At 29.1% G+C, this 26,699-nt stretch overlaps 3 protein-coding genes across 5 annotated transcripts in view; 1 reads left to right on the top strand and 2 right to left on the bottom strand.

The window, feature by feature from the left end:
* The window catches only part of LOC119662232, a 129,040-nt gene that overhangs the window by 60,069 nt on the left and 42,272 nt on the right, over positions 1-26,699 (bottom strand). The window lies entirely within an intron of this gene.
* Positions 4,111-4,794, bottom strand: LOC119662237 (thioredoxin-2-like). The gene has a single exon (XM_038071816.1). It carries the CDS (start codon positions 4,758-4,760, stop codon positions 4,407-4,409), a length of 354 nt encoding a protein of 117 aa, XP_037927744.1. The 5' UTR covers positions 4,761-4,794; the 3' UTR covers positions 4,111-4,406.
* On the top strand, positions 23,938-25,686 carry LOC119662235. Of its 2 annotated transcripts, none has more exons than XM_038071813.1 (3): positions 23,938-24,139; positions 24,822-25,552; positions 25,630-25,686. In XM_038071813.1, exons 1-2 carry the CDS (start codon positions 24,052-24,054, stop codon positions 25,538-25,540), a joined length of 807 nt encoding a protein of 268 aa, XP_037927741.1. In that variant the 5' UTR covers positions 23,938-24,051; the 3' UTR covers positions 25,541-25,552; positions 25,630-25,686. The 2 variants fall into 2 exon arrangements, with proteins under 2 accessions (XP_037927741.1, XP_037927742.1); XM_038071814.1 differs by having other exon boundaries at positions 25,616-25,686.

Below are 26,699 nucleotides of genomic sequence, written 5' to 3'. Positions count from 1 at the left end.
CCAAAAATGAGCGCGATCTGTCAGACAGTTCGTTTACGGCAGCTGTTGAAACCAGTTCACCTCAGTAGTGCGTTGCGAAAAAAACAATGGAAAAAAATATTGGACAAAGAGTTTGCATCAAATTTTGTGTTTCGAACGAAATTTCGTGTGCAGAATCGTTGCGAATGCTACAAAAGGCTTATGGGGAATCAGTTTTATCGAAAACTCAAGTTTATGAGTGGTACAAAGCCTTTCAGGACGGTCGTACGACCGTCGAAGACATTTCGCAACGCACTACTGAGGGGAACTGGTTTCAACAGCTGCCGTAAACGAACTGTCTGACAGATCGCGCTCATTTTTGGCATAGTAATTAAGGACAGTGCTGCCAAACTACATAAACTTAAAATATCGAAAAATATACAGCGCGCGAATTTTAAATGAGAATTTCCGAAAACTTTTCAGTCTTAATTGTAGGAACCTTGAAATAAAACATTTAAGTAGAATGCCCTTAATAATTGAGTTCACTTGTACTGACTTTGTTCAAAGATGTAACTAAGATATTAGCTTTGTAGTTCATTAATGGTTTTGATTTCAGTTCACAGTAAAGCCAGCTGAACATGGACCAGATATCAATTGAGAAAATGGTTACCATTAGAAATGGTGCTGCCAAGGAAAAAACAAAACCTTTAAAAAATGTTTTTTATATATGAATTCAGTTGAGCACTGACGGTATGTGTGAGTGAAGCTAAGATGTTGGATTTGGAATGCTTGGACTGTTTCAATGTAAGTTTAACTATTTTAGAATGGTAAAATGAATTAAATAGATCACTCACAATTATCACAGTTATCAAAATTGTGGTCATTAGAAAAATTAAACTCTTTTAAGAAAAAACACTATAAATTTTGTAATTTTGTTTTTAATTAATGTAATTTAATGTCGAAATTATTTAAAAGTCGGTTTGGTTTTTTTATTTTTTTAAAAATATTAATTTTTATTTCGAGCGTTAATTTTTTATATATTTCTATATTTATTTCGGCAAATACGCTTTTGCCTTCATCAGGACAATTCCAAATATTAACTATAAGTTTATTTAATTTATATTATAATTGGTTTTTCTTTCTTTTTTTTAATTATTGCATTAATAAGAGTTGTGAGTTCATAATTATATTTAAAACAATTCAATTTATTTAATTTTCAATATTAAAATATAAATATAAATGCAAATGCATTAATATTAAATTAATACAAATCAAAAAAAATAAAATAAAATAAAATTTATTTGTGAAAAGTCATTAAAATTGAAACAATAATCAGCATCCATCGAAGTCTAATTTTTTCTCAATGAATTGTAAATATAAAATCAATAAAAAAATTCAGAAAGTAAAACTTAAACCGAGGGAAAGTACGGGTAGAAGGAGCAGAAAGGCCAAATCGCTGTAACCGATTGTGAACATCGATAAGTGATAAAGGAAATGTAAAAGAATTTACGCCACATTTATTTCCGGTTCCATTTTTATTTTATTTATCGCTTTTTTTTTGTTTTTTATTTAAAATTTGTGAGCTACTTTCCTCCGGTTTTCTTTGTGTTTGTTTAGTGATTGAAAATTGAACTGAAGATGACAATTCTTCCTTAATATTTTATATCCTGCAATGCGTGGAGGAAATGAGAACGACGATCTTTTTACCCAATTTCATTTTATTTTCATATTTTTCATCAAATTCCATATAAAATACTTCTTATGTTTAAGTTTGTTTTTTTCTCGTTCCTTCACAGTTTCTGCAATAATATTACTGCTGCACAGCTTCCTGGCAACTGCAATTTTACTTTAAACAACAAATGTGAAAATCGAATTACATGAAATGTGGGAAGGAAAAAGGAGTAGAACGAAAAGGAAAGGATTTTTAAACGAATTTTTAAATAAGTTTTGCATGTTGGGCACAGTATGAAACTTTTATGGATTCATTTGTAAATCAATTTCTGTTTATGTAAACTGCCTTAGTTTGTTAGTTCTAGTATAATCTTTTGTTAAATGAATTGTTACACAAACCAAAAAAAATAAAAACAGTAATAAAATGTTTTAAAACAAATATAGAAAAACGCAAATTGAAAACGTTTAAATATTTTATTTAACTAATATATTTCATTTTATTTTATTTTATTTTTTTTTGTTTTTTGGCAATGTGTGGGAAAATAAAATTAAATTGTCACAAAACTTGTTTAAAAAACCGTCTAAAAAAATATTGTTATGTACATTGTAGTCAAAATAAGGTATAAAATTCAAATTAAATTAAAAAATGAAAATTTTTTTTCAACAGAAAATATTTAATTAAATCAAAATATTTTTTTAACAATTCGCATTAATATATTCAGGTTGTTTTTTAGTAATAGATAAATTATTGACGAATTTATGAAATACTCTACTCACAATTTACAGATTTATTATCCACTCTATTGACAGTAGTTTTTAGTTTTTTAAAAACTTTGATTACTTCATCATCAACAAGAGTCACCTTCCGATACTTCAACACAATAAAACCACTTAATGAGAATATATAATGAAAATTTCCTCCATTGACCCATGAAGCACTAATTATTCAGGAGATAATTTCAACAAACCAGAAGCAAAAAAGATTAATAAGCTTAAGATAAAAAAATTGTAGGATTATGAAGAAACCTTGCAATTATTAGAGAGTAAAAGTGCTCAAGTGCACTGACTCAATTAGCCTCAACATAATAATAAAAAATCAAAATTTTGCTAAGCCTCAGTTTTAATTTCTTTTAGTGTGAAAATGTTACTCATACGCAACGTGACCCATATATTATATTTTCAAGCGACAAATTCTATATAAAGAAATTATTTATTATTTTTGATTGTGTAAGATTCTATTATTATTTTATTATTATTATTATCTGCATTAACTGTGAGTTTTCTTCATAACCCTTCTTTATGCTTTGACTGGATTAGTGTTTATCACTTCATTAGACTAAACAATAATTGACCTCAGATCTGCATACCTCCCCGAGGAGCTTGTAAACATTTTGAGATTCGAATATGCAGTGTTGGTAAGTCTGTCAGGGCTCCATCCTTTATGTCTTTATTGATCGGATCAATCTTGAGGTCTCTGAGGATGTCATTCGTCTTAATGTACCATGGTATCTTGAAAAGTCTTCTCAGAGCCTGGCTTTGTGCAATTTCTAGCTGGCGAATACCATAGTAGTGTTTGTTAGTATTGAGATTTTCATTTTTGAATAGTGGTTGGAGGTAATGAAGGATTAATGAATTATGATTAAAATAAAAAGGAAAAGTTATTAAAGTTTTTATGACATTTAGTACAATATTTACTGATATAAAAAATTCTCTTATAAAAGAGGCGTTCTATTAAAAGGCGTTGATTTTAATATTAAATTAAAAACACTAATAAATTTAATAACTTGTTTTTTATTTAATAATAAATAATTCTACATTCTATAAAAAGTTATTTTGGTTGTCTATCACAAGAGTAGCTGTAGACCATTAACTTGTGAGTCCAATATTTCAACATTTATTTAATTAAAACCTTATCTCATCATTATTGTGCTTACGGCCAATGTATATTGCCTGTTATGGAATACCCGAAAAGCAAAACTATTGTATTGCATTCATAAGAAAAATATAATTAAAAAAATGTCGAGGTTTCACCATCCTACATTGTATACGTGTTAATAGAATATAGATTCAAATAATGTTATGTTTGAAGAGTTTTAAGATCAAGAATATGTGTGTATATAAGCTTTAATATAAACTTGTAAAATAATACAACTCTGTATATAATAATTAAAAAAAAAATTGACAGAGAGAAAAAAAAAATAATTGTCAAAAAATTATAATTTATTTAATTTGCAAAACAACAATATTTTTCTGGATCTCATAAACCCAATATTGATTAGTTCAAAGTTCACTTTTATCTGAAATCTGTTACTTGAAATGTATTTTGCCAAAATACCAAGCTTTCACTCAGTCATATATTAATACCATGAATTTCAAAAATATAAATATCCACTGATGTACTCCTACATACTCCTAATTAATATAAAAATAAAGCATGCGTCCCATTTAGATTAGTCTGAATAGAGCCAATAAAACACAGTGTTTGCTATTGAATTGTAGACTGGAATGTTTATTTATGATTTATGTTGTTTAAGTGACATTATTTGGCGTGAAGAACATTGTCAAAATGCTGTTGACTACTCCACTTCTTGTCATAGTTGGTAATTCTCCTCCCATATCTTGATACACATTTCCCGCCTCACGCCTTCCGCCTCCCGACTCTGAACTCTGGCCTGTTAATCCAGATTCCCAATCCCTGAATCCCATTTCCCGATTCCATTGTTTTTTTGGCTCACCAAATACGCTGCAACACTCATTCTCATCCTACCTTTCCATCGTCACTGGGTCACTGCATTTGGTTCACAAACTTCTTCGGCATATTTTGCCATATTCTTAACTAGTTTTTCAGCATTGCCACCAACGAAAGAGTCGACAACTATACCGTTTTTAATGAAAATAAATGTCGGCATACTAGTAACATTGTATTCCATAGCTAATTCCTCGCATTCGTCAACATTTATTTTAAGTACCACGGCTTTTGCTGCATAAGTACCTGCCAACTCTTCAACCTTAGGGCTAATGATACGGCATGGTCCACACCAAGTTGCACAGAAGTCGAGCACCACCAATTTATTACCAGCTTCAGCCATTTTCATATTAAAGTCTTGTCTATTTTTTACAACATAAACCATTTTGAAATTTTTTTGAAGCCGTGAAAAAATATAAAATTTTGATATCCGAAATTTTTGAAAATTTTTCTATTGAGAATGTTACTGTTACGAAACAAAATTTAAAATGAATTTTAAATGTTTCATATTTAGTAATAAATTTTTTCAATATTTTTTTAGCATACTCTCTAAATTTAAAAATTTTTTACTTGTTTCAATTTTACGATTAAAATCTTTAACAAAATCTTTAAAATCTTTACTTTATATATGTATAAATATATATTATTAAATTGAAAAATCTTAAATCAGCAAAACATAATATATTTTTGGAATTATATGTTCGAAAACATATTGAATTAAGTTTGAAGCAATTATGCTATGTTTACACTATTGTACTTAACTTGACATATATGCAGGAATATGTGCTCTTTTCATACAAAATCCTTGTTCACATAATATTACTATTCTTTTATCATATCAAAAAGTAAATTAATAAACATTTATATATATATATATATATATATATTTTTGTCAGCGTTATTTTTTGAGATATATTTTTTTGGAAATTTATTTTTCGTTTTTTTTGCTTTATAGAATTTATATATTAATTTTAATAATAGACAATTTCAGAGATATGAATTAAAGTCATAAGTGTCATAAGTAGATAAAATCTCTATCTCGCCAATAAAATATTTTAATTCATGGACAAAAAAATTTTAATATGAGCTATGAATTTCACTTTTAGTTAGAGATCTTTGGGTAATTTTTAACCTTCTTATATATTATAATTGTTATGAATACCGCTTTTGTATGTTTAACGAGTGATATGATTTTTATAAAAAATATTTATTAAAAAATATTTTTCTCTTGAGACATTAAAATATAGACTTTTTAAATTTTCTATCTTAAGCTAACCCTATAACAGTAAAATTTACACTTGACCCGATCTGAAAGTTTTTATAAATATACAAGATAGTTGTTATTCTTTTTTATAATGCTAGGTATCTTTATTGTCATTGAAGACCATTTTGTGGATGGTTTCAAAATATATCGATTTAAGTCAAATTAGTGGATCTTTTACCTTACTTATTGGTCATAAAGTAAAAAATCAGAGTTGCCTTTATTAAAATCCGGTCGGCTTATCCAGGCTACCACATTAAATTTTTTATAAAACTTGTAGATAGTTTTGTGTACAAACTTTTAAAATAAAATTTTTTATATCAATTATTAAAGAGAATTAATTAGTATATTAAAATATTACTAAAATAAATATATAAAAAAATAAAATAATAACATAAAAATAATAAATCTCAAACCTTGATATGCTTTAAACATAATTCATACACTAGGCCTCTTAACCCAATAAACTGAACCGTGTACTTGCAAACAACATTTATTATTACTGGATAATAACAAATGAAATGCTCTGTGTTGTTCATATTCTCTAGACATGATTATATAAAGATTTAGATATGATTGATATATTGGATTTGCGTTGAAGCTTTTTCTGAGTTATTCATAAATACAACAATATCATTTGGAAATATCATTGTAAGCTATACGTACTTACTTGGTTTCTGGCAATTGCTAAATTTTATATAATCTATGGGTGTCAGAGTTTTGTAGTTCCATCTCTGAAGGGTGGAAAGCATGTCTACTGCCAAACCAAAGAATATCTCTTACTTCAATATCCCAAAGATTATTTAAGTCAATGTAATCCAAGCGAAGGTACTTTTTTCTTAGCAATTACTAAACATAAGAAAAGAAGTTTATTCTGGACTTCATATAATCTATAGGTGTCAGAATTTTGTAGTTCCATCTCTGAAGGATGTGAGGCAACAAATGCGTGTCAATGTTAAGAAATAAGTGTTTGTTCAGATCTGCTAAGACTGAGAAATATGTTAATATCTTAGTTGTTAAGATATTGTTGTCCTTAGAATTATTCCAAGCTTTCTCAAACAGTTTATATACGATCTTTCTATGTACTGATGTGTAGATACGCGGGTAATAATTTTTTTCTTTTTTATTTTCATGATACTATTTCTATTCCTTACTTAATTTTAATTTTCAATCTTGTTTTATAATTTGTAATTTCTGTTTTCGTTGTCAAATCGTATTTTATTCTTAATGTTGATTTAATTCTATATTATTTTTCATTTCTCTTTATAAAATATTCACTTAACAAAAATGTTGCTCGTCAATGTACTTTGTATGGCGAGTATTTCCGTAACGCCTGCCCGGACCATTTTGTTCTCTGCGGATTATGGTAAACATTTTTCTTGTTTATGTTTGCGATGCGCTTCAAGAAAATAAATACGACGAATTTCTCATAGTACAATTTATTGGAATTTTCTGGACCGTTGTAAATATTTTAAACCATTTTGAGTTCATTTATTTTAATATTAAAATTGCATATAAATTCCAATAAAATTGTTTAATGCCATTTTGCGCTGAATTATTACAAAATATTTCAACTATTTTCCAACCAGCATAGCAGGACCAAGGCTCTATGGTTGTTGCGAATGGACAACGACACAACGTCGCAAATCAGCCGACGTCACTTAATGCCGCCGATATTTTCGTTGCTGCATAAATCATAATTAACAGCTAAGTGCACCGCCTGAAAGGACTCGTTAAAATGCTTTTATGCTTGCGTTTGGGAAGTACACTGGGGCCACCCTGTTCGCAATTGTCTCGAAAGCTTACATATGCCAAGCGGCGCGGCGGGGGTATTGATTACTTGATTATTCGTTTGTTGTGGTTTTCGAAATGTTGGCCTTATGGGTTGCAGGGCTGTGAAGTATTTCTGAAGTATGCGGTTTGATTTGACAATTGTGGTGCGGTTTATTACTTTAGGCATAAATTCTGATTTCTTTTATCAATAATGTCATGTATATGTAACATCAGTAAATCGTAATGAAGGTCACGTATTTAAGAGGCATTATATAAATTTAATTCCACAATGTCACTCGCTTGGGTGAGCAATTACTTATAGTTGATTAGATAAGAAGCTATTAATTTGTTTAATTTAATAAAAAGAATTAATCGCTTACTTTTCTTAATTAATGCATAACATTTTAAATCGTTTATCTAACCAAAATTGCCACAAAATGCTGCAGTTTATTAAACTCATTTTTATTATAATATAGATATAATAATAAAGTTTTTTGATTCAATAAAATATCAAGAGACATTAATATTTTTAATATAATTTCAACATTATAGTATAACAGAATATTCCTTATATAAACTAGAATCGTCGGATAAAAGCTGGATAAAAATGACTACAAACATATATATCAAAACTGACTCTACACATGTTCAAACGTTGCGATATTCGAGTTACTATGTATGGTTGGCAGAGCACTGAAGGTCCCGGAGATGAGACTGCTGTAGAAACACTAGAAATGAACTTGTAATACCTTGAAGTGTACACTTTTATAAAATGAATTTTTGCTTTATACATCCCATTTTGCTAAATATAAACAATAGAAATAACCCCTCACAAAGATTTCTTCACATTTCTTAGACTATAAAAATAATCTATAAAGAAAGGATTACCGATTTTGTGGTCCTCATTTTGTCAACATTGTTATAATCACATAGGTATGCCAAAAATAACTATCATCCAAGATATTATATATTAAATTCTAGACCATGAGGTCCATTGTGACACCCTTAAGAATTTAACACCTGTCACTATAACCACTTAATATTAGAAATAGAATTTAACTCTCTTAATGAATTGAAAAAGTGCGAACCTAAGTAGGAGAGTCTATGTCTTGTAAAAGCAGGGCACTGTAACAGAAGGTGTATTGGTGATTTTTCTTCGTCATTCTCTATGCAATGTTTATAGTGCAAGGTCGTAATAATTCCAACTATCTTAAATAAATGTGCTCGGGATAGGTTGATTAGTTCTCGTAATCATGTCTAACTAATTTCTGGCCAAAATTCTACATACCACATAACATCGTTCGAATATTTTTTATGAAGCATCTTACAATACTGGATTTTTTTGTGCTAATTCTTAATAACTGCTCATTTGCAAAACATCGAGAGTTTGAGATGTCCACACAGACAAGATTCATTAAGTAACCTCACTATGTATTCATAGTATGATGCTTTGTAAAGGATATTCGAATGATGTTATATTTTATAGCAAGGTTGAGATATGTTAAAAAAAAGTATAATCAAAGTCTTAATCGTAATTAAAACATTATAATATAATAGATTATAGAAACTTAAATCGTCCGACAAAAGCTTTTTTAGCTTCTTTTATTAAATACTCCTTTGATTTCCTTTAGCTTTTTGGATCGAACAATGTTATTTATAAGTAATTGTAATAAATCTGGTATTTTACACCTAATGACAGGATCGTGACAATATATTGAAAAAAAAAAATTTGATCGAAGTAGTAATAAAAAGTGTGTAATATTTATATTCATTTTCTGAAACACACTGTTATTAACCCTGTATTAATGTTATATAGTACAAGTAATTATAATAACTCTAGTCATATTAAAGTAGGTTCCCTGTTAAAATTAATTAATCATATAAGCTGTCAAATGAACGTTATTTTAGTGGTTTTTGTTTCTTGATCATTTGATTAATTTATTAAATTGAGATAAATATGAGATAAATGAGATAATAAATTGAGGTTTTCAATAGAAAGGTTCTCAATAGAGAGATTTTCCATCAAACAGTGATGAAATTGCAACAACGAAATTTTATGTAATTTTTATATTATTGAAAACCCTTGATTATCACAGATTGCTGTACCCACCCCACACATACTATGGGTGTAGGGTATAACAATATTATTTTGAACTGTAAAAGCGTTGTCGTGTAGAGTGTTGAGAGTTCATAATATTACGTGCATTGTTTCCATTTTATGAATAATAGTTGATGCTTGACCGATTGGCATTAAGCCAAAATGCATTAAAATCATTTCTATAGCATAACCCAGAAATAAAGAAAAAATATTAATCAAAGTTTTTAATTTTCTAATTTATTTGCTTTTTTTTTGGAAAAGGCAAATCTGATAGGATAGTGCTAGTAGGTGGCTTGAGTGGGTGCAAGTACCAATTGGAAATTGTTCGGAGCGTTGTTTTAATCTCTTTAATTGCGGTCGATTTCACATCATATTCACTGCCATTAATTATGATTAAAATGTTGCTAGACTAGAGCAGCATAGCGAACTGGAGCTGATTGCTGTTTCAATATTGGCAAAGTTTATTGCCAGCTTTCCGCTGCTGCCACAAGATACATGTTCGCCCTCTGGCAGTAACTCAAAATCAAACTTTCACTTGCTCAGTTCGATTAAGCGTTTCCTCGCTGCTGCTCAACATCAATCGCAATGATTGCTCCAATGCTGTTTCGGGTGCTCCAACTCAGTTACTCTGCCTGCCGCAACGATGTTGAACTTAATTTGCACTTAATTAGCGAACGCTCGATTAGGCAAAAAACGTTCAGTTAGGAATACGAATTCGTGCTGGTTTATACCAGCAGAACAAAAGGAGAGTTTGCGGCAGGGGCAGAAGTACTGATACTAGAATTTGGTGTCCCAAAGCAGATGGTGCTGATTTTAATATTGAAAAATTACAATAAAAATTTGTCTGTGTAAGTAATATTGACACAGTTTAAATGTGAACGTTGTGTGATGTTCCTATTGTACAGAGAACCTGTGAAGTCTTACGATCTTTGAAGTCTTCAAGGTGAAGGTTTTAAATTTCATAGGAAATTATGTAAATAGTATCTACTTAACAGATTAATTGACTTGGTGTTCAAAGGACAACAAATGCTGTGTAAATAAACACAATAATTGTGATAGTAGCAGTCATGGTTGTTATAATCATTTCCATGGAATTACAGCCTTCAACAGATATAAAAAATGGCGAGGAAGTTGATTTGAATATGCATATAAGATGAGTGTCAAGTAAATGAAATAATATTTCTTTTTTATAAATATGAAAAATCATCGATTAGTTGTTAGGAGTTGAAATCAACTAAAGCAATTTTTTTTTTTTAACTAAAAAGAATAGTTAACACGATATATTTTTTGATTATTATGCAATATATATGTTAAACTATTCGCAAAAAGAGATCGAGATTATAAGCAGAAAACTTTCAGTTTCAGCAAAACGAAACTCCACCTTCATTGGTTCTACAAGATCCTTTCTCTAAAAATTTAACTCAGATCATACCACAGCCATCGTTTTCGTCTAAATTAGTGCCGTATGATTTTTTTGCTATTCAAGAGAATGCATTGGGGACATCATTTCAGCAAGATAGAGAAAAAAAATTGCTGCGCGTTTGAAGGTTATTCCCATAATCGACTTTAACAATTGTTTCGGGAATAGAAAAATAAATTGAAAAAGTATGTTGTACCAAGAGGGGAGTAATGTGTTGAAGCCAACAAAATAATTCAGAAGAATAAAAAAAGATTTTTAAAGTATTGAATATGAATATAAATATGCAGATACGATTCAGATGCATAAATAAGAAAGGCAAAATTCTGTATAATTCTGAATTCTGTAAAATTCATATATATGAAAATAAAAAAATAAAAAGAAACTAGAAAGAATAATAATAAAAAAAAAACATATTATAAAAAAAATAAAAAAAAATTAAAAAAAAAGTGACAGGGTACGAGTTCAACCCCTAGTAACATAGTAGCGGACTCAAAAAATTATTTACGTATAAATAAATTTAAGAAATAATATCAAGACCACTGATGTTACAGCCAGTCAAAAATTGAATTAATTAATAAATAATAAAAATTTTATTGTTTTGAATTAATACTGTTCGAAATGTCGCGCTATTGAGTTTATATTAAGAAATTATTTTCTTTGTCAAAATGGTTGTTAAAAATCGAAATAAAAAAAAATAACTATATAAAAATATAAGGAAAACAAAAAATAAAAAATAATATTAAAAAATAAATAAAAAGGAGTAAAAAAAATACAATATTACAGAATTGATTGATTTTAATCAATTACTCAAGATATTAATGGAATAAAAACAATTGAAATGAACTGGTGATTTTATTATTTAAATTTCTTAAATGTCTTATATGTCAGGACTAGCAACTAAACATGAAAAAAAAATATGGCGGTTCCGCTTTTCTACACTCAGATAAATATACGAAATGATAGTCAATTCCGCCCACCATACAAAATTGAATTTAGTTGAACGCGACGTAAAATGGTGGACAAAAATTTTTAAAATTTATTACCGCAATGGAGTCGCAGAGAAGAAGGATAACAATTAGGTTGCTAGGTAAGCATTGCCAAAACAAAAAAAAAATATTTATGGAACAAGATTGATGATTGTTCTCCGCAATTCTTCCTTTTTATTCGATTCACTCGAATATGATTTTATTTGCAATGTGAGTTGGCATAAAAGTGCATTTCAGTGAAATAAAAAAAAAATAGAAAAAAAAATATGGGAAATTATGTATCATACTTCCTACCCGAGGCATGAGAAATTAGAGTGAAAAGGTTTGTGCAAGTCGCATAAATCAACTACAAGGAAGTAGGAATACATGTAACAACCTTGATAAAAAATGGCAAATAAAAAATTACAAAAATTATTTATAGCAAGACTGACAACGTATAAATCTTCTGCGATATTCAACATTAATCTATTTAAGCCATCATACTTTAGTCGTTTAATATGCAATCCTGTTTTATTTGCAGAAAAGAAAAAAACACAAGTACACGAAATGGAGTCACAGTAACAGTCACTGTAACAGTCACAGTTACAATGGCAATTTTAGTTATTGGCAATACAAATACACGTACAAATACAACTATTACCAACAGCAATTGCAGTTTAAGCAACAGTAACGGTTCAAGGAGCGCAACAATTCCTATGCAGCCATAAGAGTTTATGTTCAAAGGACTTCGAAACGTCTGCGAATAACATAAAGGTTCGAGAAAGTAGAGTAAACATGGAGCAAATCAAAGGAGTAATACTCATAACAAAAACACACATCAAATATTCCGAGCACAAAATTGTAAATAAACTTTAACTAAGCAAGTCAATGCGAGAATAATCAAAACAGCAACTACGAGTCACACGAACCAGCAAGGACATTGGCAACAGTTGCAGCAACCGTGGCTGGTTCCCTCCTCCTACCAGCGATTGCGAAAGAGGACAATAAAATAAAAATGCAGCAAATCTGAATATGTCACTGCAAGAGAGTGATTTTTGCTTTAGTTGTTGCGATTTTTTTCAGTTGTTGCTGTTTTCAGTTACTGTTGTTAAGTTGTTGCTATTGTTGAAAATATTGTCTGTCAGTTTGTGTGATTGTTTAAGGAAGACAACAATAGTAAGGCAGGCAGACAGGCAGGCAGGGAGGCAGGCGGGTAGGACAGAAATACAGTCTTGTATCAAATTGGGCACGAACAGAAGCCAACGAGTAGAGAAAGTTTGCAGTTGTATTGGGCGTTGCACTTGTCGGTTTGTTGGTTGTCTATTCTGAAAAAAGGATAGACCACGAAGACAAAGGCTACCAGAATAATATAAATAAAAGGAAAAAATTGCAAAAAAAAAAAAAACAAAAAAATGTTGTCCATTGTGAGGGCGGAATACTGTAAACAAAAGTCACGCGTGCTACATTTTTAGTTAACTGTTTTAATAAAAAGTTTCTCTTTGTGAAGTGCATTTCCGGTGCTTCTTTCTTTCTACTTTAATTGCAGTTCCTTAGTGCTGAATGTCCATTTACTTCGCATGTTTTTTATAGTCAAAGGAAAAACTTAATAACTGCATCAATACAATGAACTTAGAAGTAATTAAGTTTGCTTTACATACTTGTTAAATGACAAGGGTTTTTAAGAACCCTCACTTAAATTGCCTGGACATCCTGACAACCACTCTTAAGAACCACAAGATTCAGTTAGGGATAAAATTGAATAACAATTGAATAACTTCAATTAGAAAACATATTTTAATTGCGGTTTTAAATAGATATGCATAAGATATATATTTTCATTTGAATGTGAATATTATGCTTAACATATATGTGAGTTAATTATAGGTTAGAAATGTGTGTCTGTTTAGCTGCTGTGATAATACATGTTTTAAAATAACATATTTTCTATACTATATTTTATATAAAATAAAATAAACCTTTCTTGTATTTTAGTAATATAGTTAACTATTCAATAAAGATGCCTTATACGGTTTTATATCGTAGTAACTTGCTTTAGAATAAGATTCAATAAGTCACAGATATATTGCTAAAATCGGACCTCAGTCCGATATTACCACCATCAATGGCAAAAACGAATGATTTATGAATTTTAAATAATTGTTCTTGAGCATATTCAAGTGAATCTTTATTATGTGCTCAATGAGGTACAAATATATTAAAACTTGAAAAGTAACGAGTGAGCATTATACCTTATGAAGACGGGTCAATACAAATGTTATTTTAATAAAAAGTCAATTCATTGAACAGTTTTTATAAAAAGGGTAATAAAGACTGTTCAATTACGAAGATGTACCATATATCTTTAATTCAGATATTTAATCAAGAATTTACTTAATTATACAATGTTATATTATAGATACTATCTCATTGTAAATTAGTATTTATTTAGATGCATATTTTGTAACAAATCTCTTATTATATTTATTATCTCATAAAAAATTAGTATTTATTTAGGCACATACGCCGTAACAAATGTTTCAGTATAGTGATCATATCATTGTAAATTAGTATTTATTTAGACACATATTTTGTAACAAATCTCTTATTATATTTATTATCTCATTAAAAATTAGTATTTATTTAGGCACATACAACTTGTGTAATATAATTTTTATTAAAAACAATTGTTGTATTTCTTTATTACGTCATTGTAGTCGTGGTTGTAAAAAATTGTGCTAAGAATGTGTCATGGTTTTAATAACTGTCTGACTTCGCGTTACTATCGATTCATTTCAAATTTCAGGATTTCTATCTGTGCAGGTCTAATTTAATTCTAGTCCATATTTTAGCTCTATAACTCATTATATGGAATACACTAATAAAAATATTAACTAATCAACGCTTTGGAAATGTTCTAAAAGATCTGTAAATATACTAAAAAATTTTGTAAGTTCCGTTGTGGTAAATGTCACATTAGGTTAGGTATATATCGGCGATCTATAGTGGATTCACTTAGGCCTACTGGCCCATTGTCTTACAGCATATAAAGGAAAAATTTATTTATTACTTATTTATTTTATTTATATATTCGATTATTTATTATAGTTCTGCCACTTGCACCTATCGTTATGTTGGTTGAAGCATAAAGGTTATCCTGCCAGTAGGATGGTCTTTCCTTCATTCCATTTTATTTTACTATAATATTAGACGATGACTAAAAAACTAAAAGTCGGAATAATTAACACTTTGATTGATTGATTATATTTTATATTGATATATTGATATATAAAAAATTCCCATCGACGTTGACAAATTTGTATATGTTTTAAAAAAAAATAAAATTTTTTTTATTATGCAGAGTAAATAATGTTCTAAAAACTCTCTCATATATGTACTATTTTAATATAATAATAAAAATTATTTAAAAAGAAAAGCAGCACTTTATACTGTTGTTGGGTAGCAAAATTAAAAGCAAACATTCGAGAGTTTAAAATAAAAAAAATAAATAATTTGCAGTGAAATTTGCAAGGACAATGTGAAAAAGTTTTTAAATAACTTCACCTCATTTCACATTTTAGATAAATTTTAAACCAACATTTAAATTAAAATATTTCATGCAAAATTTTATCTTTTTTACTGCTTTGGAATCGCTTTGGCGTTGAACTCTCCGTACCCCTAACGTTGGGATTCGGATTATTTCGTAGCCGGGCTGCAGGTTGAAGGCTGATAGTGTTGCCACAAAAATAGTTGGGTTCCTGCAATATTTATGCTATGAAGTATTTTTGGTGCTCAGTTGATTGCAATTGAGACAGGCACATCTCTGCCTAACGCCTCGATGTTTGGCGTGGTGTGATGCACTGGCTTTGAATGTGCGCAGAGCAGCGGTTGCAGCAGGATACGGCATGGAGCTGCATGTGGCCACGTGAAGCAATGTGTGTTTGCTCCATGGAATGACTCCACAAATGAATTAAAGTGTGCGAAATTGAAACGGAAAATAAGTTGAATCATTTAACTTTATTTACATAATAACGACGTATCCCGTGCGGCATACGAAATTCTCAACTCCTTTGTAATTCATTAATTTAGCATGAAATTTAATATAAACAAACTTTCCTTTTCAAAAGTTCCACATAAATTCGCAAACAGAATTGCTGAAAGGATTCGTGTTAACACTTCTTCGTTTTCATAAGAGTTTAATTATGATATGGAAATAATCGGCGAGAAGGATACTTCATTTGCGAATAAAATTATAATGAGATTAAAAATTTCTCATATTATTTAATGAAAAATAATATAAAGTTATGAGTTGATTGAGGACTTCTTTGAAAGATGAAGATAATATCTTAAGTGAAATTAATAGAAAAATAAAGTATAATGTGATAAGGAATGGCCTTATTCTTTTATTCACAGGTTTAAGAAATTTTAAATAAGTAATTAAAAATAATAAAAGTTCTTAATAATATGGTACATATGATTATATATCTATATATACATATGTATATATATCATCCCTTCCTATATATATTCTATATAAGAAATGTATAAACAATAAAAATATCTAGATGGGCAACTTATCTCGTCAGGTAGTTCAGTCATTATTGTAAAGGTACATAAAGAATATTAGTATTTGGCTCATCCAGACGCTAATGTGCCTTAAAGGCACACATTGAGTGCTTCAAATTTGCAGACTTAATATTACGTATATATTTAGTTAAGTGATAGAGTATACAGCCTGTAAATTGAGATTGTAAAATGTTTTTATAACTGCGTTAACCTAAACTCCGAAACTGGTTCTTCTTCATACAATATACTCGAGAAAGTTATGTCTTATGTTATGTTATAAGATGCCTTTGTAATCGCTAGGTAGGTATAGGTAGGTTAGAGTGGCAGTTTTGTTTCCAAAAAGCCCACTTGAATATAAGAATATCATTGGTATGTACATAGATTAAAAGATCAGTATACACCATCGTCGAAAAAGGTGACGACTACCGCACTAGGTAAGAAAAATCAATCTGATAGTTCTATTAATTTGGTTAATCCCTAGTATTACAGGATGACAGCTCACGCAGGTCGATAAAAAAAGGGGCCCCGAAGACTTTTGTTATCCTCCAAGCTAAAGAAGGGCACTGACACATGAGATGAAGCACAGTCTTTACAGTCGCTATAAAATATCCTGGAGCGACTATACCATGGCAATTAAGTTAATTTGCATATATAAAACATATCTTAAAAAAATTTAAAAAAGATATTGTAATGAATTATGCCAAATTTTTAGTTATAGATTATATAGAAAAACAATATATATATATTGCTTTATGTATATGTACATTACCACTTTATCGGCACAATTGCTTATTGTCTATAATATAATGAATTACCTGAAATAAAAAAAAATAAGATTTATTATTTTAAGCACCCCATATTATACATAATAAAAAAAAATTAAATAAATGATTGTAATATATAATACCTAATAAAATATTATATCAAAAATATATATATAAAATCGTATATATAAGACCACTGAATCTTTATCATGCTCAGAGAATTTGTTTCAAATAAAAATTTATATATTATATCAAAGATTTTTGTTATTTTTTGTTATTAATATACCATACGAATACGAGTGTTGTCCAAATCTTAAGAGACTAGCCTTCAAAAAAAGAAATACACGAAGCCTTCATCGTGATTTTGTTTTTTTCCAGTCTTGACTCAAGTCAATACATGACTTCACTGTTCAGGTTTCATTATTTCAATTGAAAAATTATTATAGAACTTCCACTCACCTATCATTATTTTAGCATATCACTTTGTAGATGCTAAGAGTCTTTAAAGAACCAATTTGGGTCATATGGATTATAGTCAAACTGTGTAGTTATTAAATACTACTTGAATAAAGGGATAATTTTTTTGAAAATATAAAATGTACATTTCTAATATATATATTTGTAATTTCGAAGTTTGTTACATGAAACGCGTACAGACCATCCGCACAAAAGACACTTAGTCTATACGGATCCTCTCTTATATGTCTCACACAGAGATACATATAAAGAATTTTTTCCACTTTCTCGATGTTGTCTTTCTAGTAAGTAATTACCGTTTCATATAAATACATTTAAAACTATATATATTGTTATCTATTATCAAAAATATAATATAATCGCATAACGAAATGTCTGATTAATATTTGTTGAATTTTTTAAAAATTTTAAATTTTTTAATTTTCGTTTTGATAAAAATCATTCATTTTTATAATTCAATATGATGTACAATGAAAAGAATTTAGTTTTTTGGGGTAAATTATTTACTATCATAGCCCTTAAGGTTTGTAAAACTTTAAAGCTATTATAATTCAGGTATATTTTTCTCTCTCCTTTCCCACTCTTTCTTTCTGCCTCTTTCTACCTCCCTATCTATCTGTCACTTTCTCTATTTCTCCATATCTAGCTTTTACTCTTTCTATCTGACATACACGGTTGCCACTTATGGTACTTTAGTACCAAAATTGGTACTTTTTTTTTTTTTTTTTTTTTCGTTTGGTACTCATGTTCAAAAAATGGTACATTTTTGACGACCCAACTTTATTGTGGATATTTCCAATTAATTTTTTTTATAAATGCAACTTTGCACTATTTTATATTTTGTTCATTTATAACACTATGAAAAACACAGAACGAGAAAATAAAAAGGTCCAAAAAAATTTGGACCTTTTTTTACAGAAATGGTACCTTTTTAAACCAATTTTGGTACAGAAAAAAATTTTCAAGTGGCAACCGTGCTGACATACGACCTCTTCCTCTCTCGCACTTTCTCTCTCTCTTTCTCAGTATCTCTCTCTAACTCTCTCTCTCTCATTATTTCCCCCGCTCTCTCTTTTTCTCTCACTCTCTCAGCATCTCACAAAATCTATTTCTCTCGATTTTTTTTAGTTCTTTTAGATAATTTACATTCCAGTTCTTAATAATTGGATTTCACCATTTCGCTCATCGTTCACTTTTTCTATTAATTTTTTTTTTAATTACAATTTTCTATTATGATTTTCTAATGTTGTTTTTCAATATACAAATGTTAAATTTAGATTTAAATACTGAAAACTTATTTTTAATGCTCAGTTCAAATAGAACTTAATTAATTTTACTTAATAAAAGTAGAACAATAACTGTAAATGAAAAGAAATCCATGTTATTTGTTGAGATCACCACCTTGAAAATAAAAACATCCAATTTACGGAATACGATTTATATATATCACCAATGAAAATGAAAATGAAAAAATTCCAAAAAAAATTTAAAAAGAAACTGTCAACTAAAGCTAAAACCGAAGTATAAAAAAACAATAAAAAATGAAGTGAAAATGAAAGGATTATAAAGAAAAAATGAAAATATCTGACAGGACGCAAATATCCGAACTGGCAGAATTATTGTGACTGGAAACGATTTTGCACAAGGTGCAGTGGCAAACCTGGGTCGGAGCACAAAAGGTCAAACCAATTTTTAAAAAAGTCAATTTTTGCAACTGCAAGAAATTAGCAAAAACTGCAGATTCTATCCAACACAAATAAGCTTTTATTTATAACAAATAAGCTGAATTTGTGTCATAAATTCTTTAGTAGATTGTGCTGCCCTCACTGTCATCCTCCTATTCTCGGCGCCTTGAGTTTCTTCTACGTTGAGCTGAACAATTTTCAGATTTTACGAACTGCACAAAGGAGTTGGGCAAATTTCCACCTGATTTTGAAATTTTTGAAATTTTTGCAATTTAGGAAAATATTGTGTTTATAAGCAGAAATCTGTCAAAGCGAAATTGGTTTAAGTCAAGGTTTTATCAGTAAAAGATTTTGACACCAAACTGAAATCTTCTTAAAAATTCCGAAAAAAAGAGAAAAAGTTCGTAATCTTTTCACCTCACAATTTCCATTTTATGGTTTTGATTAAACATATGTAATCTCTAGACATTCGGTGCGTAAAATGAGAAAAGTGTTAGGTTTCGAGAAAAATTGGTTTAAAAGATTTAAATAATAAAGTTGCTGAAATAAATGAAATTTTTTGGACTATTTTTTTTATTTAACAATGTTTGTTTACTCAACTTTTCTATTAAAAATCATAGAAGAAAATAACATATTTATAAGATGTTGTGTATTGTATTTGTATGAAATTCCATTAGGATTAAGACTCATCTTGTGGATTGACTCGTAAGTGTAAGTCAAACTGAATTTATATTTAATATTAAAATTATTTATGGTACAAAGAGATGTACTCCTATATACGTATTTAGTTCAAAAAGTTAAGTGTTTACTTATTATTTCGAAGAAGATAGGCTTATTTAAGTATATCTTAACTTTATATACTTTGATATTTTGTCAGCAGTTACAAAACGTCTAAAGGAAGATATTATGTGATTCAAATAGAAATATCTTCATTTGCAGTAAAGAAATATATTTTTATTTTACTGTTTCTGTTATGTCAAAAGGCTTGTGTGAATATAAGAACTCTACTCTACTCTATTCAATTACAAAAGCAGGAAAGCAATGAGTATATTTTGAAATGCTCAAAGGTTGATCATAGACTCAATCCAACACTTAATGAGAAAAAATTAATATCAATTTAACTACTCGATTTTAGAAATTTTCATTCTATTGTTAACCGAAACCACTGAATAAAAGACATTATTGATAATAATGAAAGATAGAATGTAATAATGGAAGATAATGGAAGAAAGAATATATGCTTGTTAGATTTTATGGAAATATTCAAGGTGTTAGTCTGTCATCGATGATTATTTGGAAAGCTTCATGATTGCTGTATTTAAAAATATTGCCATTAAATATCTAAAATCTCACAACCTTAAAATTCATGATGGAGATGTATATTCCTTTCCTATGTAATGGAATATACATCCTATACCAGTTTTAAACTGATTACCTAGAGATATGGTTACAATCTCTTGAACTACAAAATTTCACCAGTCGAAGAAGAAATAAGAAATATTTTCATTTAACAAAACAAAGCTTCCGCATATGTAAATCGATGTACTTTGCTCAAAAGGTAAAAGAAGACAAAATCGATTTATTTACCAAATGTAAAGTTAACATGACTGTAAAATTTGTCTATAAATATTTTATTGACACATTATCTGCAATGAACGACAAGTTGCAAAAATAAATAAATAAATTAATAAAACAATGGGTATAGCTGTGGTTTTCATGTTTGTTTCAAAAAAAAAAAACCATAGCGAGTGTATTCATTGAAGAAACCACCACATTTACTTGCTTGGTCATAACAACCCGTTACCGAGTTTCAGTCTGTCGCAGCAGATCTCTCCAAGCGCCTTCTCTACTCTCGTATATCAAAGGAGGTTAGTCCTCCTTTGACTTGACCACTTCACCGGAGACATGTTCTACTTCTGCAACTTCTTCTTTCAACTTTTGCTTCAAATACCTTTTTCACTGAAGCATCTTCATCTATTCTCATGACATGATCAAGCCAGCAAAACTGCTGGGTGTTAATTCGCTGAATTATATCAATGTCGCGATAAAGGTCTTTTGTAAGACCAAAGATCTAACAAAGAACTTTTCTCTCGTAAAACCACAACACAGCACAACAATAAAGCAAGTCAAGTACAACATTTGTGTGCTTCTATATAGTCTTAAAAAATTAAATCTAAAAACTATTTCCAAGTATTGCTGATGACAGACATCTGAGAATATTCTAAACTACTGTATGGTTAAAAAAACAATTATTCAAAAAAAAACATGAAATTTTTGAGGATATATTTTATTCTATAGCATGCGTTATTAACCTACCTATAGGTGAAGTGGAAGAAGCAACGCTCCACAATTCTCTAAGAAAGCAGCTTTATTTAAATGAACATAGTTGAAGCAAATATTTTAATATCAACAAGTATTCTTTTAAATTTAATTCTATAAAAAAAAATTAATTGAAATATAAAAAAATTCATCTGCGCAATTTTTTTTGATTTCTAAACAAAAAACCAAAAATGAGTGGCAACACCAATCCCGAAAATGATCAATATCAGAAATATTTAGATGATATAGAATGTTTAATTCAAAGTCGCATAACTGATTGTCGAAATTTGGGGACCACTTGGACGCAAAAAGATAAGGAAGCAGCTCAAAAAGTCAAAAATGTGATTAATGCAATGGGTAAAAACAAATCCAAAGCAGGTGCTACTAACAGGGAAGCAGATGCTGAGGATAAGGCTGGTCGTGGCAGCTAACGTTAGTACACAAAGTGTGAAACCAAAAATTCGAAGAGATATTCAACATACTGCCATAGACCAAATATGTAAGTTGGATTAAAAAACACAGTGCATCAAAAGTCTATAATCAATTAATATTTCTTTAGGTAATTCTACCAGATCAAATTTCAGGAGCATCTCATGTAGGAATTCATTGGTTGATTATGTATGCAATCAATACTATTGAACACCATTAGGAAAATTGATACTTGGCAGACGTTACTCATATACTTCGATGCGCTTATATATTTCATATGCTATTATTTATCTAAGCAGCATATAAACCTCTGTTTTGTACATTACTATTATATAAAACACTCTATGGATGTATTTATTTCCACAGTATATGTATATACAAATAAAATTGGAATTTTATTAAATTAAAATATAAATTTACTTATTATTATTGATGTGTCACTTTTAATTTAAATTTAAATGTCTTAAAATTATCCCATAATTCTGAGGACATTGTTCAGGTGCCCCGCGATTATTCATAAAATCGAGTGCCTCTTCAATTAATTTAGTGTTTCTTTATATTAAGGGCACATAAAAAAATTAGAAAACTTTAATATAAATAAAAATTTTTCCGCTTAAATCAAGTAAATGTCATTCATAATAAAATATATTTATTTGATTGAGTAGAATCAAAGTACATAGAATCAAGAGTACAGCAATAGTCAGTTTTCATACGACCACAAAAATACACTACCAGTATAATGTAAATACTGTCTATAAGGTACACCTCAACATCGAATAAATTTCTTTGTGAAACATCTCAATAATTTGGAAGAAGAAGGTCACTGCTAATCTCAGTAATGCAGTCACAAGCTCTGAAGTCAGAAACTCTCTGCTTTCTTTGTTTTCTTTACTCTCTGTCTCTCTGAACCAACAACTTTTTATTTTATTTCTCTTAATTGATTCTACTATATTATTTCTTTAGATCATATGTCTCAAAGGATATGTACCAAATATTGTTGTGAATTGTTGATAAGAAAAAAGAAATAATGAATTAATAATATTATTATTAGTATTGTATATGTTTATTTGCCAAATATCTTGCATATATTATACATTTTATGGATAAAATCAAATTGAAAATTATGAAAATTAAACACACTTGTAATCAAGATTTTGATAAATAATTATTAATATTATTAATAATACTATTACTTAATAGTATTATTATTATACTATTATTATTATTATTATTATTATTATAATGCTCAGAATTGAGTATTGGCATTTGCAAAATTCATTGCATAAATTCCTTCGATACTTATAAGTGAACTTACATAGCGCCAGATGCGACAATTTTATTTGTTGATCCATCAAGCAAAAAATTAGTCCCATCATTGAAGAAAAGTCGACACCATTTTTATAGAAAGCTTTCGTAATTCTAGTCAGTTCAGCGATTGTTAGACCATACATATTGTAAAACGACAAACTTTAACGTAGACCCAAATATATCATGTCTTGAATGATAGTTCTCTTTGACACTTATAACTGATGAATTATATTATAATATATATAATTTAATATCCATAACATTTTACATAAGCCCTACTGTTCGCGACCTGGCGATTGAGAAAGACTGACTTAAGCAACTCGATTTTTTATACTCCTGTTTTAAACTCATAGTATAAACATATTTTAAGGTCCGAATTCTATTACAGAACTAATTACAACTACTGCAGTATCATTATTAAATCAGTAAGCTATGATTTTCAAATTTTCTATGATTATAATTTGGTAACGATATATTTTTTTATATCAATATCTACATATTTTTTTTTGTTTCAAAACTCAGTAACACTTTTTTGTTGGTATTTAGGAATAGGAAGGAGCTATAAAGAGTTATAGCTATTAATTTGATTAGTTCTGCATCGAAACTTCTTAAATATGAAGTTTAAAAAATTCACTCCATACAATGCAAATCAAGCAGAAGATGAAGACGATGATTTTGAAGCCGCCACAACTTCTAGAAGGAGTAAGTACCATCAATCATTTGCAAAGAAAACAATTTTTTATAAAAACTTAACTCATTTTATTTACACTTTTTTATATATTTAAATTTTTAATTGAAAAAGCCAATTGATGGCCTTGTCAAAATCATCTAAAAAAGCTATATGTCGGCTATAAGTCGACAAAAATCCGATTGTATACGAAAATCACGAGCCATTTAGGGGAAAACTCAAAATTTTTTGATTTTCATCAAACTTTTTTGTAAATATTTCAAATGTTACTATTACTCATCAAATTTGGTACAATTTTCGCATTCCACAAAAAATTTTCACAAAAAAATCTCATGTGTAATATTCGCTTAAGTCTTGGAGTCTTAAGTCTCTTTGAGTATTGGAGAGAGAGAGAGACTCGTTACTTCTCACATAACATACATAAAGAACTGCGAAAGCTTAAGAATTGGCTGAAACAAAAGAGTTTAGTACAATAGACAATTTAAATTGCGATAGGTAGTAAAAACAACAATTGCATTCTCTTCAATACTTTATCACGTTAATAGAGCTATACATATCATAGCATTTTCTCTAATAGATACATACAAAAATCTAATACGTGACTATATGTCCATTTGACTGAACTAAACTTGTAAATGAGAATAAATGAGAATTCTTAAAATTTTTTATAAATATATAAAAATATATGTAATACAGAATCGTCAGAAAAAATGGTCACAGCAAAACATTCATCGAAAAAATTAAATAAAAAAGATAGTGGTTTGATGGGTCCTGACTTGGAACATGTTTTAGTTGAAAAGCGTTCATCAAAAAAACTACACGCAAGAAATAATGACATGGATTCTGAAGGTGCGATCAAGAAACATAAATCAAAATCCAAAACAAAACTTGATTCCGATAATACAGTACCAGAGAAACGTTCTTCAAGAATGTTACATCGAAAAAACAGTGATATTATGAAATCTGAAGAACCAAAAAAAAAGAAATTTAGATCCAAAACAAAACTTGATTACGATAGTATGGAAGAAGAATTGGAACAGGAACACACACACAAACCTAAGAAATCAAAATCAACAACAAAACTTGATTCCGACGGCACGTTAGTGGAAAAGCGTTCATCAAGAAGACTGAATAGAAGCAGCAGCCACGCCTCAAATTCTGAACAAGAACCAAAAAGAATGAGACGTTCAAGATCTCAAATAAGAATAGATGCAGACAGAGAGAGAAGGCGCAGAAAGAAAATGGAATCTTATGACGATGAGATTGTTGATGATGAGAATTCATCTGAACATATCCAAGCAGAAGCGGTAAACTTATCACTGACTAATCAAAATCAGGGTGGTTTTTTCCAAATTTTAAGTTGGATTATTTTACAATTTCTTAATATCTTTAGACCTAGCACTTGGTTTGCTTAAAATGATAGTAGGGTAAGTAAATTTTTCACTAAAAAATCGATACCTGATATTATTTGTTATCAATTATTGTATAAGGGTAAACTTTTAAGATCCAACAACAAAATCCAGGACAACTGATCTAGATTGGCTTTAGTGACAGCAAAGCACTATCACTACCAGTCATTATCTCCGCAACAGTAAAGTAGGAAGGTGACCCTGTATCAAATGTCAAGAATTATAGTGATAAGCATTGTGGTGTTAATGAATTCCAATTCCTAATATTATAGCTCTCTCCATATTAGAATATGGATTTAGGATGGATTCACCAAGTAGTAACATGGTAAGTTGAATGTATGTAATTAAAGTCTATACTCACATAACGGTTTATTTTTTATTGGGTTTTGTAGATCTCCAATTTTCTAAGATGTTCTGGAGACTTCGCTGGCTTAAAGTGATATCGCCTTTTATAAAACGAAATCCGGTGACTGATTACGAGGAAAAAGAAAAATAGTTATGTCTTAGCTCCTTCCTAAACTCGAAATTAAGCAAAAATTTTATGTGTACATTTCAAACTCAAATTTAATAAAACTAAAAATTTGAAATAGAAAAACGAATTTTTGAGTGAGTGACTTCAGTACTAATAATAAAAATCAAGTTGTGTTTTACAAGAAGAAGAAATTTAATTAGCGACCCTAGTATGACGTCCATAATAGTGACTTATTGAGAAATGAATTCTCAAATTTAAATAGTATTTAAAAACGATAAGGCAAAACTCTAAGTTCTGGTTTCACTGAAAAAAATATTAGTGGTGAAAGGTCATTCTAAACTCGTCAACATAGTTACAGAATTTTCATATAGAAACGCCTTAAGAAATTTTTTTGAACTGATAACGATGATGAAACATATATAAACTACAAATATTAAATATATTAAATTATAATCAGCCGACATATACTTCAATAATTAATTTTTATGCTTACAATGTATTTAGTTGGGTGGGTTAAACAGGTTGCCATGAAGGTGCTCCGCATTGATTTCCAGGTCTTTGCTAATACCTATTTTATACATGGGTACCGTATTAAATATAGTGTCAACCTTCTCTCCGGATTCATATGTTTTAAATAGATTCTATAAGACCTTTGCCCAAACACTAATTTCTAATTCACTGTTTAGGTGCACA

The sequence above is a fragment of the Teleopsis dalmanni genome, chromosome X (genome assembly GCF_002237135.1).
Source record: "Teleopsis dalmanni isolate 2A chromosome X, ASM223713v2, whole genome shotgun sequence".
Classification (NCBI taxonomy): Eukaryota; Metazoa; Arthropoda; class Insecta; order Diptera; family Diopsidae; genus Teleopsis; species Teleopsis dalmanni.
Note: the sequence above shows the minus strand (reverse complement) of the source record. Positions and strands in the feature narration are given on the sequence as shown.

Coding starts and splice junctions, on each gene's coding strand:
- LOC119662235 (XM_038071813.1), top strand. CDS start 24,052: ATGAAGTTTAAAAAATTCACTCCATACAATGCAAATCAAGCAGAAGAT. Junction 24,140..24,821: donor CGCCACAACTTCTAGAAGGA/GTAAGTACCATC, acceptor TATGTAATACAG/AATCGTCAGAAAAAATGGTC.
- LOC119662237 (XM_038071816.1), bottom strand. CDS start 4,760: ATGGTTTATGTTGTAAAAAATAGACAAGACTTTAATATGAAAATGGCT.